We start from the raw sequence: 21,110 nt of genomic DNA, 5'->3' as shown, positions 1-21,110 counted from the left end.
AAAGAAATAGTGAGCGATAGACATCATCGACTGTCTAATTTGCATGTCACTGAGTTGTGCATATCACTGTTTTGTGAAAAATAAGCGAAACTTTTCTTATTTTCCATCCGATTTTGATAAAATGATTGTTTGATTTTTCTCTATTTATTCAAATCAACATTTTTCTGGAGTGGACTTGACCTTTAATAAAAAAGGTTACTCAGTTTAGATTGAAACTAGGTAATCATTAAATCATAGTCATATCAGAAAGAAAGCTTTTACATAAGAAAACAACGAAAAATACAACGTTGCTTTGTAGCACATAATGGTTGATAACTACAAAAAATTTGACTATTATCTAACAATTGCAATATGGCGGATGCGGTGCCTTTTACATTAATAAAACAAAAACAAAACAAAAATATAACATTACGCTCTTCGCTTAAAAATAGGCATGCGTTGAAATAATAATTATGAACCCTCTTTTAGCTCGAAAGCAATTAACCTTTAAATTTGATTACCTCAGATCCATTAGCATGTTATTCCAAATTATATTGAATAGGGTGGGCTTTTAATTATGTTTAATTAATCATAGATTCCTTTAAGAAAGGCAGACTGACAATAGAATATATCCATGGATACGAGAGTTTAACAATGGTCAGGCGAAGTGTATGATGTAAGCTAGGTTTGGACAATGGCACAGGATTGATTAAAAATATACTCTCGTCTCGTTGTTGCGTGATTAATAACATGCATGTACAGTTTGAAGGGATTTTTTTGAAAATATGTTAATAATTACTTTACATGGTTTATTCTTCTTTGTTAAATATTGATCTATTCTCTGTCATAAAACCGTCATTTACATCATATTCGATGCAATTGGACTTGACATACCCCTTTTCTCTGTGTAGCAAGGGTGTACCTGGGAAACATTTTCTGTCAAGCCCCCTTTTTTTTAAAGGGGTAGATTTGAAAGATTGGTCAATGGTCAATCGCAAGGTCAAACGTATCTAGGGAATGTTTTTTTTAAGACTAGCCAAACGTGTTTAGGGTATGTTTTTTCCCCAAGCTTTTTCCCCGGGGTCATATTCTGGCGACAACTTGTTTAGGGGCCAAAACGTGTAAATAAAGCCCGCGAAAAACTTGTTTAGGGGGTTATTTTGCACACAGAGAAAAACTCGTTTAGGGCCTTTTGGAAATGATTTGGCCACGCGTGTGTACAGCAATACATTTGACTCCCCCCCGGATGTCAAGCCAACACAGAAAAAATGGACAAGATTGGTTTGTGATACTATACGTGCTTATTCGACGATTGGCTCATTGGTATTTCTTTTGTATTCTTTGTTAATATTTCCTCATTGATCCCTGAAATGAGAACGAGTTTAGATTCACCCGTGAGTTTCTGCGCAAATCGTTTCTGACATGTCTCAGTATTTATTATTTGTAATCTGCCATGCGTGAACGATTTGCTTAACTGTTGGTTTCAAATTAGAGATTAGATTCCACTCTTCCCATGAGTATCAAATTTATAGTAAAAAACATATTTAATAATTATGAAATTTATCTTTGAAAACGGGTTTCCTTTTTTAGGACGCACTCTATAATAAAATTAGTTTTCGCATTAACAGGGTGGAAATTTTTGCTCTCTCGTTTCGCTCGCTCCTGACTTTCTTTAAAAAGAAATTTTCATACGCTATGGTTGACCCCCTTAATTTTGTTTGCTCATTTCACCAATTTTGACGGATGTTTATTCCTAGCTAGATCATTTTCATTAATGATGACGTTACCCTCTTTCTATCTTTAATATCTACAGGGTAACAAGGATCTTGTTGAATTTTTGTTAGAGAAGGACGCTGATCTGTGTGCCATGGATAATCTAGATCGATCAGCTCTTCATTGGGCGGTTATACAAGGCATGGTAGGTTACTATTTGAATTGAGAATTGATATTTTATTTATAGCACTCCCCCTCTTTCTCTCTCCCGCCCCCCCCCTTCCCCACCTCTCTCTCTCTCTCTCGCTCTATTTTTGCCTCGTTGATAATCGTCATATTTGGAACGCTAAAAGAACAATTATAATTGTAATCAATTGTTTCAACTTGTCCATCTTTCATACCATTCTCTTACACCCCCTCCACCTCTCCTCCCCTCTCTCTCCCTCTCATTCTATCTCTCTATCTTTCTCCCTTCTCTTTTTGTCATTATTACATTATGACTTATTTGGAACGCCAAAAGGACAATTTTAGTTGTCAATTTCAACTTGTCCCAATTTCGTACCATAGTTACCGGGAGCTAAAATGACAAATTGTATGAGATCAAAGTAACTATCGTTTTGACAATTGCACGAGCCATCATAAAGATGGGACTGATTCAATGCTCCACTGGGAGTGGAGACTGTGTAGTGGAATCCATAAGCTAGTGTCTAGACAAGTGGTGATATGGGTTGCCACTCTCCACCCGGATGTTTAATGGATTTCCGATAGGAAGTAAGAGTCAGTTATTTTAAACTTCGTTAATATTGTTGTTTAATTATGCAAACGAAATTCTCACTGTTCGTAAAGAAATAATATATTCAAGAAATAATATTTGACTTCCACCATTTTTTTTGTCCTATTTACTATTTATACCTTTAATGTTAAGTTTACTTTGTGAATACCTTATGATTTCCTTTTCCTGTAATTGTATTTGACTTTTATACATTTTGATGTCATCACTCATAGGCCTTGTTAGGCCGGCCGTCGGTTTTGACGGGTGTAATTTTTTAATAAAGAATAAACTAAAAAAAAACTAAAACTAAATTATTATTATAATGATTATTATGATAATCTTATGCTAGTAAGATGAATTATGTCTATTGATTGCTGTCCAAATAATTTCATTTGTTTACAGGAATCAGTAGTGGAGAGTCTACTTGAACGAGATTGTTCTAAAGTAATCGACCTACCTGATCGATTTGGAGTCCGATCGATACATTATGCGATACAGAGCAATCGAGCAGATATCGCTGAAATGCTTATCGGGAAGGTATGTATATTTTCATCTTTAAAAAAAAGTTTTAAGAGAAGAACAAACATTTAATGTGATTTAATACTACAGGTATATACCCATCATAAAGGCTTACCGGTAATCACTGGTATAATACATACTACATCTACTTTAGTACGCCGACGACATATACTCTCAAAAATGCCTCAAACTGATATTTATTTTATGTCTACATATTTGTCGCAGTAATTTTCATCAGGGGAAGGCTCAGGTGCGGATTGTAGTCCCTTGTGAATTATTTTGTAGTCTTTCGTGTAATTTGTCACATTTATGACAACTAGTATTATAGTGACAGGGGCGTCCTTTCACAGTATTTTTTTCAATTTCATTTTTCTTCATTCACGAGAACACTAAAATAATGTGTACGTCGAGATCGCAATTAGGCATTTGGGGTACTATGTTTAGCCTCCTTGGACTGAACCTCAAAACATGAAACTATTTTTCATCATAAGAAATGATATATTTGCTATATCTTCTCTAATTATCTGAATAATCAATCATCCTTCTATTGTTCTTTCTGTCAGGGATGTGAGTTAGAGGCTGGCGAATCGAGAGGTCTGACCGCTCTTATCTATGCAGTAGCGTGTGGGAAGAAAGAGATGCTCAATATTATGATACCAAGGTGCAAAAATATAGATATCACTGATAAAAAGGTAAGAATTTGTGCCATTGTACTGTGATGCGATATTTTATTACTAGGAATTTCTTGTGATAAGATGTAACGATCGAGTACAGTATAGAGAGGAGGAATGATTAATAGAGAGATTGTAAAACAAATTGAGCTATGAAATTGATTTTATGAACAGATCTCACTGCCATACATTAATTCACTCTCATTGTAACACAATAGTATTTGGCACTTGAAGATACCAAAATAGCGACATGCCAATCGAGGTTATCCAAAAGTAAGTTATCATGTAGAATAAGTATTGGTTTCCAATAAAAGAATATCCGTAAATTGCTATCAAGTCCATACTTGTGAAATATTTCTTCATCATTTTTATATAATGTATTTATATTTGTTATCGAAATAAGAAAAAAAATACCAACACCATTTACCCTCCCAAAAATAAAAACACCCAAACACCACACACCCTCCATCACACACCCACGTGTACTCTCGCGCACACACCTCACATGATAAAACTGTTATAGTTAAGTTAATAATAGTAGATCAGTACATGTAAAAAAATAAAAATTTACTTAAAGATTTTCGTTTTCATTACATTTTTTTCTGGTTGTATTTATTAGGGTTGGACGGCTCTCCATCATGCTGCTAAACGAGGGGACGATGACGTATGCATCCTCCTTCTCGATCACAAAGCCAAGTCTGATGTCAAGGATTCAACCGAACAACAAACACCTCTTATTATAGCAGTCAATAGTAGACAACTCGGTGTAGTTAAAATTTTCATAGAGAGGACCCCTTCGTGTAAGGATATCACGGACGCCAAGGGAAGGTAAGGATTCGTAACAATCATGGGGTGTGGCAAGAAACGTAACGTTCATATTACTCAAGCATAAGTCTCGGGATCAAGCAGAACTGGAGCTGCAAAAAAGTTGGGTTGCAATTAAACGGAATCAATTCAGGGCACTGCGAACGATTTTTTTTATAGGGGGTGCTGGATTGGGAGAATTATTGACAACCCCCCAAAAGGTTACCGGTTTCCACTCCAAAATGAAGGTGTTTTTGGTCAGAAAAATTTGACAAGTAAACAAAAATAGGTTTACACCCCGCTTCCCAGCTCTATGAATCAATCAATGTGGAGCGTTGTGGCACAGTGGATTAGTCTCCGGACTTTGAAACAGAGGGTAATGGGTTCAAATCCCAGCCATGGCGTAGTTTCCTTCAGCAAGAAATTAATCCACATTGTGCTGCACTCAACCCAGGTGAGGTGAATGGGTACCTGGCAGGAATTATTACTTGAAATGCTGAGCGCGTAAAAGCTGCTTGAGCTACAGCTGGGGTAATAATATCCCAGTCCTTTGGAAGCGCATATAGAGACGTTCTTCATAATGTGTTATGCGCTATACAAGAACTGACTATTATTATTATCATTACAAATTTAGGTTTACAAATTTACACTTGATTTTTTTTCGACTCGCGTTTGATATGGAATAAAACAGTAGTTTGTTGTAACGTCCCATAAGATAAGTGTTGGAAAAGGGGCGGCGTTAAGATCTGATGGAGGTGTGTGTGTGTGTGGGGGGGGGGGGGGTTGAACAAGGTGATGGCTTCTATTTTTGATTCAATTGAAAAAAATCACTACACGACGCATCTTTCTATGTTAAGTAATTTTTGTTTTTACTTTCTTTCCCCCTTTTTTCCTTTTAATTTTCATAACTTGAAAAAAAAATTACATGGCGGAGCGGTCCCCCCTGTCATTTGTGGCGCTTCTCCTGGATTGAAAGACAAATCAGAAAAAGACAAGAAAAATGCACCAATTGTTATGGATACTTTCTTAACTGAAATCTGTCCTCCTCCCTTTAAAAAAATCAATATGGTTCATGGTTAACTAAATTTTGTTTTGCTTTTGTTTTATTCTTAGATCTAGTCTACATTACGCTGCAGAAAATGGTTATCTCGACATTCTCAGTGCTTTATTAGATACGACAGCAGATTCGCAGAAAGAAGGGTAAAATTACATTAGTCGTGTTTTTATTTTTAGATACGAAAATAATCTTACTTTGAATTATGTGGGATACTAGTAGTTGAATGAGCTGTATGCTATAGGACACATTATTCTTTATGCGATCCTCCTACTTGCTAGCCCTCTGAAAAATATAAATGGGATTCGTAGCAAATAGTGGGCAATCAAGTCGTTAAGTATGTATTCATTTTTAATTTCATACTATATGTTATTTTCATTTTACTTTTATTTTGTACTTTGTATGTATGTGTTTTTATGGAGAATAAATAAAATACAATACAATGTTTGTAAAACTACGGGTAACCTTTTCCAAAGCAGTTTAGCAATCTTTGCAGGCCTACTCAGTGTAAATTAAATAAAACAAGAATAATCATATCATATATTGTTTGGGAGAATCTTGTTTGGGAGAATCACGGGTTATCAAAGGCAACTGCATGGATACCCCTATCCGGCATTTCTGTTTAAAAAAAAGGACATGCAAAATATGTTATGCCTCGTGTTATATTCGTAATGAATCTAAACCTGAACACTTAAAACTTGAAATTAGAATACAGTTTGATCCAAAAAACCATGAATTTCATCATTTATAATTGAATTTGTCGAAATTCTATTTTATATATCTTTTATGCTGTTCAGGGATGCAGAATCGCAAGATTTCATCAACTCAAAGGATAGCTCTGGTTATAGCGCCCTCTATTTGGCTGCAAAGAACAATCACAGAGATTGTTGCAAGCACCTCATTGACAAAGGAGCGATCATCGAGGATTCCTGCCGAGATCTTCTCTTTGAATTGGGTTTAATCGATCCTCAGGTAGAAGAGGAAGAGGAGAATGAAGACAGGAGCAGTACGTCATCCCGCCAGCGGTATGGGGTCGATGAAACGTCGGATGAAACAGAAAAAATCGAAGACTTAGATCTAGGTGAGAGATAAGAAGTACCCTCGTTAAGACTTATTATAATCCATTAGATAATGGTATAACGCTTGTTGAATGGTCCCGAGTATATCTCTGACTACTTTACATTGTTTTGATCTAATCTATAGTGCCTCAAGAAATCCGTAAATATCTCAAAAGATGTCATCATGACGTAATGTTATGATGTACACAAATCGGAAAAGGGTAAGATTCGGAAAGTCGTTTTGATTCACATAAACAGACAACAATAGAGGGCAATTCGCCAAATTTCGTCAAACTTGAAATAAAAAAGAAGAGCCTCAAATCAACAGCACTTTGATATGAAAAGTCTTGTTGCTAATGATCATCTACCAATATAGATTTTTTTGAAAAATACTAAATGGACGGGCGAAGGATACAGTAAGAAACCATTTTTTTCTTCCATAATATTTTTTAAGCTTTCAAAAAGCAGGATTAATAAACAACAACAAAATACATGCAAGTAAATGCTCTTAGTGACAAGTGTCCAATCATTTACAAAATATATCCTCTGCAAGAAAAACAAGATGATGATGTGTTATAGAAATTGTATTTAATTCACCGTTAGTTATGTTTGTTTACTGAACCTGTTGCACTTTTATCAATGTATAGATTAGCGGAATTGTGTATTCAAGGCAGCAAATTGTTTCCATGAATATTTCATTCAGCGAACATCACAGCTTTTTTTTTTTTTATACCTTTTTCCAAGTGGTCTTCTCGGAAAGAGCACGTTTCCATCTTCTATTTTTATCAGATTGAATGGGGATGTTAGTGCCAAACATCCATTTCCTTATCAATTTTAATCTTATAAAGCTATTAACTAGTGTTATAAGACGTTTGGCTTTAAGAGTGCTCCATCTTTCTATTCAGTTATCTCCATTACGTTGGTGACGTCACATAAAACCTAGTGTAACGAAACAATGAAACATCAAGCCTGAAGGCTCGCTGCCACATTTCTCGAAGTGATAAAAGTAAAAAATATATTCATATTACTATACAAAAATTTATGGAAATAGAAATGTAAAACGAAGTGAAATGTTGAATGAATTATTCTTAAATAGAAAAGGAGAATTATATTCGTATTTTGAATGGAATCTTCGGAGATGATAACAACAACATGGATGAATCGTTTTTAAAACAACATTTAAAGGATAAATTGAATTCTAAAGGGAGACCAATAACGACGAGGTTCCTTTGATATTTGACAAACCCAAATAGGGAGCTTTATTATACCATGGTCCATGATTATACATGGCCATATCTAACGAACGTCGATAAATGGGGAACAAAATAATAAAATGATAAGGATACTCTGAAATAAATGATTAAATAGATAAATGAATATATACATAAATTAATAGACCCCCCAAGATAAAAACCAAAAGAAGAAATAAATGAAGGGGGGGGGGGGTGTATTAGAACAATTGGTGGGTGTGGCAAGATGATCGTGAAAGATCTTGTAAAATATTATTATTGTTTCTGTTGGGGTAACTACCGTAGGAACTCAGCAAAGCAGCTTACCAGTGCATTAACGCCAAATTGGAATCTCATAATGAAACTTTTTACTGAGTTAAGACCTCACCTTTTTTTATGCTCCCCTCCCTTTTTAAAAATTCCTTTCCCATTTCTCTCCTCTGTCTTCATGGTCTTTCCTTTTGCTTCAAAACTTGAAAAATAACAGGGGTGGTGCCCCAGTAAACAATGGAATAAAATGGAAAGAAATTGTGTAACGAACAATTCTTTCAATTTCTTGCAGGCAAGCTTACAGACAAGGATGCGGTAGCACTCAACTCACGATACATATATGAAGGGAAGAGCCCGGCTCCGAAGTCCACCTCACCAAGGAGACCAATGAACGTCATACCAAGACGAGCCACCGACGTCGATGATCAGGAAACATTCAACGTTCATTGGAAGAATATACTGGAAAAGAAACGCCGGGCCGAGCAAGGAGTTAAAACGAGGTGAGTATTTTCCCCTTTAAAATTGGACAAAAGGTGATGATAATAGCATTATACAATATACAATAAGCAGCAACAAAACTATTTATGACTTCAATCAGGGCCTTGGGAACGATTTTTTTTTACACAGGTGCTGATGATAAATTTGACCCCCAAAAAGATTTTTGCTAAAAATTAAGGTCGTATTGGTCCCAAGAATTTGACAAGCAAAAAAAAAAAAAAAAAAGGGGGGGGGGGTTCACTACAGAATACAGGTCTTTTGGTTTTATATTTATCAATTATGACACACCTTCCAGAATCCCAGGCGTGCTGCATATGGAAAATAAAACCATCAGCACCCCCAGGAAAATCTTGACAGTGCTTCAGCACCTCCGCTTCCCATGACTTCAATGAGTGGGGGAGGGGGGGGGGGTAGGAACACGGAACACTCGAATACAATAGAACATTTACCACAAAAAAATTCCCTTTTCGCATTATTGCACGAATTCACATGAGGCTAAGCATTATTGTAATAAAAACATATATAATTTGGATACCTAATATAATGATAAGGGGCCCTTTGCAGAAAGAGTTGTATTTGAATGCAACTTAAAAAAAATATATAATTTAAATTCCAAGTTTTAATTTGATTGGTTAAAATTCAAGTTTAGAGTTGCATTTGATTTCAAAAGTTTCTGCAACGGAGAAAGAGGGATTAAACCTTCCATTTCTACTAAGTTCAAACGTCATAAAGTTAGTGTTAGCCGTTATGATGAATGTTATGATCATTAGGAAACATAAGACTAGTGCGGAAGATTGTCTTGATAATGTTCTATTAAAAGTTTTATTTTAGTCATCACATAGGGCAGAGACTAGGCCTCTTCCTTCATCACTCATCCATTTCCTTCTATTTTATTGGCATGGTATATGAGAGGAGCGGCTCAAGGGAATTTTGATAAGATGGGGTGGGGGTGGAGCGGACCTAAAGGTGACGTCATCTTTTCACAATGAACATAGAGAAGAGAGGGAGAGAGAGAAGGGGGGGGGGGTAGACAATCGAAGAGACTTTAGCAGCTGAAGATTATCTGATGAAAGGAAAAGTGTCTTTCGTTTATCATGTTTCATCAAAAATAACAAAATAATACAATTACAGGGAGTAGCGATTTGTAAAAGTACCTTACATTTGGGAAGAAGTGTTTAATTGAAAGAAGATCAAAAGGAAAATCAACATCATTACATTTAGACGTAAATAGGTACTGTACTTACGTTACTATGCTGCCATGCCAACGACCTTTCAAATAAAACATGAAAATGGGGATATTTTTTAATTGCTCGGTTCTGTTGATTTAAAGATTGAGCTGTAGATTTTTTTTAACCAATGCATGTAGATCCTCTCTATTATGTCCAAGGTTATGGCGCGCCATCTGTTTCATAAAGGCGATAAACTCAGTTTATCGCCGAAAAACCTAGTTTATCAATCGAAAAACCTAGTTTTTCAATTGAAAAACTTAGTTTTTCGCCGATAAACTTAGTTTTTCGCCGATAAACTAAGTTTATCATTTGAAAAACTCAGTTTATCAAGAAAAACTAAGTTTATCGCCGAAAAACTTAGTTTTTCGATTGAAAAACTAGGTTTTTCTTGAAAAACTTAGTTTATCAATTGAAAAACTAGGTTTTTCTTGAAAAACTTAGTTTATCAATTGAAAAACTAAGTTTATCAATGAAAAACTAGGTTTTTCAAGTGAAAAGCAGAGTTTCTTGAATAACTAAGTTTTTCGACTGATAAACTGAGTTTTTCTAGATAAACTGAGTTTTTCAAGTGATAAACTTAGTTTATCGGCGAAAAACTAGGTTTTTCAAGTGATAAACTTAGTTTTTCAATTCTGATAAACTAAGTTTTTCGAATCTGATAAACTGAGTTTTTCTAAGAACGCCATTTGTCCCATAAAAGCGATAAACTAGGTTTTTCAAGTGATAAACTGAGTTTATCGTAGAACGCCATTTGTCCCATAAATGCGATAAACTAGGTTTTTCGCCGATAAACTAGGTTTTTCAATTTCGATAAACTAAGTTTTTCAATTCGAAAAACCTAGTTTATCGAAATCGAAAAACCTAGTTTATCGAAATTGAAAAACCTAGTTTATCGGCGAAAAACCTAGTTTATCGCCTTTATGAAACAAATGGCGTTCTTCGATAAACTCAGTTTATCACTTGAAAAACCTAGTTTATCGCCTTTATGGGACAACTGGCGTTCTTAGAACAAGTGGAATGCCTCTGGCCGTCTCACCTGCATCACGCGATTCAATATAGCAGCAGTGCTGATTTTGAAAACTACTATAACTCGCACAAGATGTTCAGTGATACTTGGTTACTCTTATTTCCACGTTTTATGAACTAGACCAATACACTTATAGAGATATGATGGCAATTCAACAAATACCCCCAACGTGGCCAAAGTTCTTTGACCTTACATGACCTTTGACCTTGATCATGTGACCTGAAACTCGCACAGGATGTTCAGTGATACTTGATTACTATTATGTCCAAGTTTTATGAACTAGACCAACACACTTTCAAATTTATGGCTGTAATTCAACAAATACCCCAATTTGGCCAAAGTTCATTGACCCTAAATGACCTTTGACCTTGATCATGTGACCTGAAACTTGCACAGGATGTTCAGTAATACTTGATTACTATTATGTCCAATTTCATGAATCAGATCCATAAACTTTCAAAGTTATGATGGTAATTCAACAGATACCCCCAATTCGGCCAAAGTTCATTGACCCTAAATGACCTTTGACCTTGGTCATGTGACGTGAAACTCATGCAGGATGTTCAGTGATACTTGATTAACCTTATGGCCAAGTTTCATGAACTAGGTCCATATATTTTCTAAGTTATGATGACATTTCAAAAACTTAACCTTAGGTTAAGATTTTGATGTTGATTCCCCCAACATGGTCCAAGTTCATTGACCCTAAATGACCTTTGACCTTGGTCATGTGACATGAAACTCAGGCAGGATGTTCAGTAATACTTGATTAACCTTATGGCCAAGTTTCATGAACTAGGTCCATATACTTTCTAAGTTATGCTGTCATTTCAAAAACTTAACCTCAGGTTAAGATTTGGTGTTGACGCCGCCGCCGCCGTCGCCGTCGGAAAAGCGGCGCCTATAGTCTCACTCTGCTATGCAGGTGAGACAAAAACTCAGTTTATCAGATTCGAAAAACTTAGTTTATCAGAATTGAAAAACTAAGTTTATCACTTGAAAAACCTAGTTTTTCGCCGATAAACTAAGTTTATCAAATCTGATAAACTAAGTTTTTCGAATCTGATAAACTGAGTTTATCGAAGAACGCCATTTGTCCCATAAAGGCGATAAACTAGGTTTTTCAAGTGATAAACTGAGTTTTTCTTAGAACGCCATTTGTCCCATAAAGGCGATAAACTAGGTTTTTCAAGTGATAAACTAGGTTTTTCAATTCGATAAACTAGGTTTTTCGATTCGATAAACTAGGTTTTTCAAAATTGAAAAACTTAGTTTATCACTTGAAAAACCTAGTTTATCGCCGATAAACTAAGTTTTTCAAATCTGATAAACTAAGTTTTTCGAATCTGATAAACTGAGTTTTTCAAAGAACGCCATTTGTCCCATAAAGGCGATAAACTAGGTTTTTCAAGTGATAAACTGAGTTTTTCTTAGAACGCCATTTGTCCCATAAAGGCGATAAACTAGGTTTTTCAAGTGATAAACTAAGTTTTTCAATTTTGAAAAACCTAGTTTATCAAATCGAAAAACCTAGTTTATCGAAATCGAAAAACCTAGTTTATCGAAATTGAAAAACTTAGTTTATCACTTGAAAAACTTAGTTTATCAAATAACTCTGTTTATCAAATGAAAAACTTAGATTTTCGTTGATAAACTCAGTTTTTCGCCGATAAACTTAGTTTTTCAATTGAAAAACTAAGTTTATCAAAAAAAACCTATTTATCAAATGAAAAACTAAGTTTTTCGGCGATAAACTTAGTTTTTCTTGATAAACTTTGTTTTTCAATTGAAAAACTAAGTTTATCAAAAAAACCATATTTATCAAATGAAAAACTAAGTTCTTGATGTCGTCCTTTCATACAATAAGCCTATGGGAATGTGATAAACCTAACACGTGACCAGACAGCAGGTGTGTCTCGTGTGCACACTCCCTTCTTCTTTCATGTCAAGAAGAGCATCATCCAGTAATATAATATGCCGTCCTTAATAGTTTCAGTTACGCATATCTCTTCTCATTTACGTATCACAGAGGCGGCGGTACACGCCCCGATGAAACCGAGAGAGAGATTTTTTTTAAAAGGAGAAAAAAGGAGACAAAGGAGAAAAAGATGGAAGAAAATGAAAGGAAGGAGAACCATAGTGTAAAGAGGGAATATGAGTCTTGGGCCCCGTATAACAAAGAGTTGCGATTGATCCGATCAATCACAACTATATGGACTGCCAGCAACGTCAACATCTAAAATGCAAATTTGTTCAAAATATTTTCTAGATATGATGTATATTCATACATTCATCAATCTAAGGAGATTGTGCAAATTTCCTGAAGAAAAAAATATGACGTTGATGAATTTCCGTATCCTCGAGGTTGATCGGATCAATCGTAACTTTTTGTAAGACGGGGCCCTGATGTCTCTTTATGTTTCCCCTGTTATTACACTGAGTCACCTTAAAGGGATGGTCCGGGCTGAAAGTATGTATAGCTTAATAAATAGAGTAGAATTCACTGAGCAAAATGCAGAAAATTTCATTATTGAATTTTAAAGTTTAGCAATATTTTGTGAAAACAGTCTTCATGAATATTCATTAGGTGGGCTGATGATGTCACATCTCTACTTGTTCTTTTGTATTTTATCATATGAAATTATGTTTATTCAATTTTTTCCTCCAAGAACTAGAACTCCAAGAACTAGAAAAATTGGATTGACAACTGATTTAGTGCATTAGATATTTATTGCTGCAACTTATTTCATTATAATGGAGACATGTTATTCACACATGTATGAAATAATGAAAAAATTATGATTTTATGTAATAACATAAGAAAACGGAAAGTGGAGATGTGACATCATCAGCCCACCTAATGAATATACATGACGACTGTTTTCACAAAATATTGCTAAACTTTAAACTTCAATAATTTTATTATTTGTTATCCGATTTTGATGAAATTTTCGGCATTTTGCTCAGTGAATTCTACTCTATGTATTAAAATGTAATATTTTCAGCCCAGACCATCCCTTTAAGGTCGTCTTTGGGCCCCCATCAAAATATTATCCCGGCGTCGCCCCTGATTGGTATTCTATACAGTCTCTTTACCAAAGGTGTAAGCATGCATGCATGGGCTAATAAAGGAATTCATAAATGAGGGGATCAAAAAGTTATGCGATTAGTTTTATTATTTTTTCACAACTCCCAAAAAAGAAGCAATACTGGGTCTACATCTCTCAAAAAGGGCGCCCTTGCTTCCTTGAAAATCTGACCAGCAAACACGAAAAACATGAAAAATAAGGCTATCGAGAAGGCTTTCAAAGTTGGAGACACAGAGTCAATGAATCCCCTGAAATGTTAAAAATACGTTTATTTGATATTTCGACAATATTCTGACTTTTCCTCCAGTTTTAATTCATGAAGAGACAAAGACAAAAATCTCTCTCGAATTTCAGCTTGGTCTTTACGCTCTCATTTGAATGAATCATTAAACATTTACGTATTTTTACCCCAACCCATAGTGCTCCAACCCCTAAAGGTACATTCCTGCGACTAGCCACGATCACTAATAATCCTTTATGAATAATCATATTCATCCACAGGCGGAGCAAAGAGAACCTAAAATCACCCTACGCCCAGCCTTTAGTAAACTCGGAAATTTTACGAAGATACGAAGGACTGAGGCGTGCTCAACAGCGGACATCATCGGGGGATTCGACCACCCAATCAACCGTGACGACAGGCTACAGATCAAACAGAATTTACTCAGATGGAAGTGACGACGGATCAAAGACTATTAACACGCCGGTGAAAATGAGAAGTAAAAGCAGTTACTCGCAGGGTAAAAAATATTCCTATTCCGTAGTGACCAGATAGCAGACAGGTTTGATTCTTGAGGTTATATTTTGAATGGGCAGTTTTGATCAAACGTCGAATGGATTTCCACGTTCTTGGAATTAATCAGTTAAAGATTTGTAAGTTCTAATACGATACGTTCATTTAATAAAATTTACTCCCAAAGGATCAGAAGAAATATACGTACAATAAGGAAAAGGGATACATTGAATTCCGCCATCATAATCATTTTAATGTGTAAAATGTGCTTTTATTTTCCCAAATTGTTCTTTTACATGTACGCAAAAAGAGTCTATATAGGTGCATGCTATATCAGTCTGCTCTCGGAGTGAGATCGGATTTACGTCTTTTAAGAGTTTATTTTAACTCTCTTTTTGGAAATGTCTAAGAAAAAGATTCATAATTCACTTCAGAAGAAACTCCAATTCACTCTATAGGGATTTATAATTCACTCCAAAGGGAATGTTCCCTATATATTATCACTCCGATATAGAAGTGTGGTTGGGGAGTACAGTTGCTCCTTTGGATTTAGTGTACTGCCAATATATTTTGATTGGAACATAGGAAGCAATACATATATCACAATCACAACGTATTACTTTCAGTATTGAATTATTCCAAGTCAATTATTTTGAACGTATAAGCTAATGGTTTCATAATATCGGTTGAATGAGTATATTACACGCATTAGAGATTAATATCAATTCACAATGAAGAAGCGTGAAATAGATTAAGGTTAGACATTTACTATCATATTCAAAGTCAAGCCAATTTATCCATTACAATGTCCCAGTGCAGAAATGAGTGCAATGAACTGTTTGAATACATTCCATAATTTCTACCAGAGCCAATCTGCTTTCTATAAATCGCTTGATCATCGCTCAAAATGATATTTTTATAATGTAATGCATATGTGACTTTAATTCATTTTGATTTGTGCATTCGATTGTCTAGGGAAGTCATATTACTCATGAAATATGGATAAACAAAATGCATTCAGAGATGTATTCATCTTTGAAAGGTTTGAAAGCTATGCAACGATGATATCAATTGTAGTCAATTTCCCATGCATGAAAAAAATAAGTATTAATCTATGTTAGCCATTTTTAAATGCATTATTTTATTTTTATTTTTAAAGGCATTAAAATGCTGCTCGCGTCATTGTTAATAGGTGCTAAACTCGTCCACTACTTTCCAATGTTCCATGGTTACGTCAGCTAAGAGTGGGTGATCAATATCTTAAAATCGATGGATCGTTTATGAAATTAGTTGTTCTTAAAAAGAAAAAACAACTTTAAGCGTTTTTTCGGGTATCAACAGAATATCCATGCATTACAGATGGTGTAAATTTTGGTTGACAGATAAAGAGGAGACTGTTTAACAATAAAGGGTGTGGGTTTCAATATGATGGGAGAGAAAGCAAATCAGAGCCACTCTGGTGATCGATTTCTCTTGGTATAATGGATGTTGTTGGTGTTATCCCCCCATGTTTCACATCCAATTATAAAGGTACGAGACAGTGATCCCCCTCCCTTGACGGGTACGATCTTTTATCTTTGCAGAGCCTTTTAACTGTAGTTTTACGAAAGAGTACCAAAGAAGCCTTTGATGCCATCGTACAAAATATGCTGGTTATGGTTTAATTTACTAGACGAAAAACCTTAAGAATAAAATAATAGTTATTTTTAGAGCAAATTCTGTGAATTTACAATACCCGTTCTTATGACACGGGAGGGAAGTGCTTTGGGATGCAAACAGTAGAGTTAAATTTATCATGACCGTGATTTGCGTTTTATAATGTACAGTATTTATTTGTCAATCGCACAATTTTTTAACATTCGATATTTTGTAAAAGTGTGCTAATGTGTGCCGAAAATAATAATAGTAAGAAGAGTGTTATTTTTCTAACATGTAAATAATTGTGAATGGATATGTTTAACTTGACGGTAAAGTATGAAGCATTATCTAATTATGGAAAAAATGTTCATGTTTTTGTTCATGTGATGCCCAATTTTGTTATCGATTGACAACAAGTCTGGGGGAAAGTATGTAGGAAACGGGTTTTAAGAACCTCTATGAGTCGCAGTATACTTACGCGTCTAAATCTATAAAACATATAGAATATTGATTATTTTTATCTTTATGGGCTTTTAAAACTGAATGCTAACAAAACCGCACTGGGTATCTGGACCCAATAACACAAACATTTGCGATGAATTGCAAATATGAAAGAACGCTTCTGATTGGTTCCTGGTTAGTGTTTTGAACAAAATGCTCATGATACACTGATCATGATTGGCCATGGACATTTAGAGGTTGATTGTTAACCTTTATGCTACAGTTCCCCGACCATGAATTATTGTATCCCCAATCCTAGAGATTTTTTTCTTATAAAATTATTTGAGATGGAAAGCAAAGAGAGGAAAAATATCAATTCTTTATTATAAAAATATCACATTTATACTCTGTACCTATTTATGTTGTGCTATAGAAACCACGGCGAAGCGTGATTTGGAGTAATTGTCTTTTAAAGTAATATTTTGGCTGTATTTTATAGAGTTGTTTGCTGCATTTAACAACTCGATTTGTTTCATCTCACATTTGTAGCATTAAAGCATTAAAATGAACAAAATGATGTATATAAAGTGAGTGAATAGTTGTGTGTTTATGTCAGTTATCACGTTAAAAGCAGGGGTGCGTTTCATAAAGCTAGTCGTAAGTTAAGAGCGACTTTAAGAATGACTGGTGATCCGTTCTTACGCGCTAAACCATCGCCAACGAACATTTTGGTATATACCATTTAACACAGGACATCAGTCGTTCTGAAAGTCGCTCTTAACTTACGAACAGCTTTATGAAAAAACATGCACCCGGTCACATTGGTATGTCATGGGATATTACCTGTAAAAATGAATCTTGGAGTGAAGATAGGGATCGGAACATGAACATATTTAATTGGTGTATTTATCAACTTATTGCAAAATTTTCATTTCACAGTACAAAAAGTGAAATACATAATATTAAGTAGACAAAGAGGATTTTGACCAACTGTATGGACATACTGGACATTAGAAGTGGACTTTATGGGTATTGGTATTAGCGGCGGAAGCCAAAAATTTTAGGGGGGACCACAACATTTTTTTGACAAGCAAAAAAAAAAAAAGGTTATCAACCACAAATTTTAGGGGAGACGCAGGAAAAAAAATTGACAAGCAAAAAAAAAAAAGGTTATCAACAAAAAAATTAGGGGGGATCGTCCCCCACCTAACGCCTATGGGTATTGGACTAATTGAGAATCGGAATCGACCAAGTGAAGTGTAGACCAAAAGGCAATTAGACCGAGTAGACCAATTGGGTTTTGCCCCTTCCATGATTTGACTATCAGTGGGAAGAAGACCAACTGTTTTTAGACCAAATGATATGAACCAACCAGGGTCCATAACACAAAGCTTATCAGTCGTAGATATATATTTTTCTACGATTGCTTGCATTGACTACAATGTACAATCAATCGTGAAAATCAAGCTTACGATCAATCGCTAACCTTTGTGTTACGAGACCCAGAGGATGCTACCCGGTATGTCGATGTATACAGGTATATTATACACAGGTAGCGACATGCTACATTTGCTTATACAAATCGAGAGCATCTCTAGTGCTTTCAGTAGAGCAATGACTGGTTGAACATGCTACCCATTTCCTCGTTAAGGTTAATTGAATTTTGTAAAAGCATAGTACACAGATTCAAAGAATTTATATGCTTCAATGGACCACTCGATTTTTTTAATATTACTTTTTTTTAGAAAGAGATCTAGAAAGAATAGGTCACAACTTTCTTCCGGTTTTGGGAAGTTATAGGATTTTCAAAGTGATTTCAACGTATTATGGCTAAATTATCTTTTGGACAATACTTCTGCTTCAGTATGGATAAAAAACCAACAAGACAAGTCAATTTGTAAATAATCAATTAATGAAAATTTCATTACAATTTAGTTTCATTTGTAAAATAAAAAGTGTAAAGGGGAGTTATACTCCCAAAATAAGTCGTAAGTCATTCGATTAAACACATATTTGTTGTTGCCTGCGTTTGATTGCAAATAAACTTTCTTACACCACCCAATCACGCTTGATAGCCATATTCATAGAAAATTCTAACCAATAATTTAACTGATTACGAACTTTTATATTTCTGACCGGCATACATTCACTAACACATGGAATATTATGATATTATTTTAAGAGCGTAGATCGATGATAATCTTATCAATAGAAATTGAAAGATCGGCAGATTGATAGTTTGGAAGATGTTTTAGATAGGTAGCAAGATAAGTAGATAAATGGAATAAAAACAAGATAGACTGTTCGTTGGAAACTTCAAGCTGGTCATAAAGTTCGACCGGGAATTGTCCGTATCCATGGACCATTTGATAACAACTTCGCTTTCACAGCCAAAGCGTTATCTACATGCATTTATTTAAAATAAAACAACAAAAGAACGCCACAAGCTTTCTTGCTCTTCTCAACAAAAATACCTGTCTTCCTCGAAGAACGAAAGAGAAACCAGACTTTAAGGGTTCAGAGATGTGACCCACAGGACTTGGGCTACACTACCAAGAATCATGGTCACTATAATAAGCATCGCTTCTATCAGATCATTCGTTGTTTGATTTGCACCATTTATTTTTCATTTCAAAGAGACACCCAAGGGAGGATCAATTTCAATCTTAGCCGAAATTCATTAGATCGGTGATGGTTCACGGAATGCGATATTTGAAGACAAGCAGACAAGACTATCTGGAAGTCCGATGGTCGGTTCACCTTTTCATGCGTCGATGTTACCTGAATCCTACCACTGTGGCTTTTGAGGAATTCTATTTTTTGTTCTTCCAAAATTGGAAGTTCTCTAGTCTTCCTGAAAATACTCACTTTCTAAATTCAATCTTGATGCTATTGACGGTGTTTAGACCTATCGGTATTCTATCTTCTTCTTCTTCTTTTTTAAAATAGTTTTATTAGATATTAAAAGAGTGCTTATGTTTATGAAATTATAGTAGTAGATAAAAAAATGAAATGTGTTTTAACAGATATAAAGATGGAGTGAAAATCACTCTTTTCAAAGAACATTAAAAACGAGTATTCCGAGAAACTGCAAGAGTGAGGTTTTAAAGTAGTGTGTATGTGTGCGAGGGTGAGTATGGGAGGGATTATTTCTATATGAGTTCCGAATATTACCCGTCCTACACCGACCATTGGAAGCGCCATGGGGGTCGACGATTATGTAATCATAAAAATTGCTGCGAGAGAAAGATAATTTTAGATCCTTATTGGAGTTGAACAATCTGCAGATATAGATATTGTTATTATCATCATTTAATGATAGAGTGCCTCATCACGTCAGTAGAATACATTTAATGGAAACAATAAGACGTTAAAAATAATGTTATGTTTACTTCGTATTTTGGCATAAATCTAACCCATTCATCAATTATTTTAGAATACGGTATATGGTATTTTGTAAATTTGATTTTAAACATAATTGTGTAAAATTGAAGAAGCAGATCGGAAGTTATGTTGACGTGGAATTCATGCAATTTGTTCACAAACAAGCCAGGAAAAGCAAATAAGGACTCGGTCAACAGTGATCCACTCATCTCGCTTCTCATTTTCGGCAATTTATGTTATTAACTAAATGAGCAATTTTGATTGAAAAGTCCGCATCTTTTGGACAATAAATTGACGAGTTCGAAGGGCCATGCACAATAAACGGATTCATCTACCAGTATCTATGCGTCATGGTACACAGTGAATCAATGAGAATAGTACTTTTGACTTTCTGGAATGAAGTAAACATCAAGCAAATAAATGAATGAAATATTGTAAACATAACGTTGTGCTATATATGAATGAAAATGGTAATGGTTGATTTCATGGCTTGATGATTTTTCTTTGAAAGCATATAATTATGAGCCAGGTTTTTCTCAATTCATTTGATGTTTAGTTGTCGCTACCACCTATCAGCTCATTATCTTCCTTCTGTCCACTTGTCTCCCCTTGTCTCACCCTTTTTAATCTTCTCTCTTCTCTCTCCCCCTCTCTCTCAAGCTTTCTCTCCTCTCTCCCCATCTTGGCTCTTTTCACTCCCTCTCCTGCCCCCTTCCGACCCCATCCCTCCACGTCTCCCCTATACCCCCCCTCACTGAGAACTACATCATTCTCCAAGCTATATATTTCATCCAATTGTATAACGTAAACTACCTTTTATCAGATTAAGTTCCGATCAATTTATAAATGTTAGTTCAGAACATTCGGGGACATGTCCTCCTGTAATTCATTCAGATCAAGGACCGTACGGGATTTTTTTTGGGGAAAAAAGCTTAAATTGTAAGGTGTTTTTTAAATGAAACAAAAAATTGTGAAAAGAAATTCTCCAGAAAAGTGCTATGG

General features: G+C 35.1%; 1 protein-coding gene across 1 annotated transcript in view; it reads left to right on the top strand.

Moving 5' to 3' along the window:
* LOC129271114 (putative ankyrin repeat protein RF_0381) overlaps window positions 1-17,301 on the top strand; it is a 29,607-nt gene extending 12,306 nt beyond the window's left edge. The window contains exons 7-14 of the mRNA XM_064106265.1: window positions 1,793-1,897; window positions 2,867-3,001; window positions 3,547-3,675; window positions 4,274-4,482; window positions 5,572-5,658; window positions 6,310-6,593; window positions 8,362-8,569; window positions 14,414-17,301. Of these exons, the coding sequence (XP_063962335.1) occupies window positions 1,793-1,897; window positions 2,867-3,001; window positions 3,547-3,675; window positions 4,274-4,482; window positions 5,572-5,658; window positions 6,310-6,593; window positions 8,362-8,569; window positions 14,414-14,687 (1,431 nt within the window). The 3' untranslated portion in view covers window positions 14,688-17,301. The remainder of the gene's footprint in view (window positions 1-1,792; window positions 1,898-2,866; window positions 3,002-3,546; window positions 3,676-4,273; window positions 4,483-5,571; window positions 5,659-6,309; window positions 6,594-8,361; window positions 8,570-14,413) is intronic.
* Window positions 17,302-21,110: the final 3,809 nt, after the last annotated feature.

Source organism: Lytechinus pictus, chromosome 11, assembly GCF_037042905.1.
Source record: "Lytechinus pictus isolate F3 Inbred chromosome 11, Lp3.0, whole genome shotgun sequence".
Lineage (NCBI taxonomy): Eukaryota > Metazoa > Echinodermata > Echinoidea > Temnopleuroida > Toxopneustidae > Lytechinus > Lytechinus pictus.
Note: the sequence above shows the minus strand (reverse complement) of the source record. Positions and strands in the feature narration are given on the sequence as shown.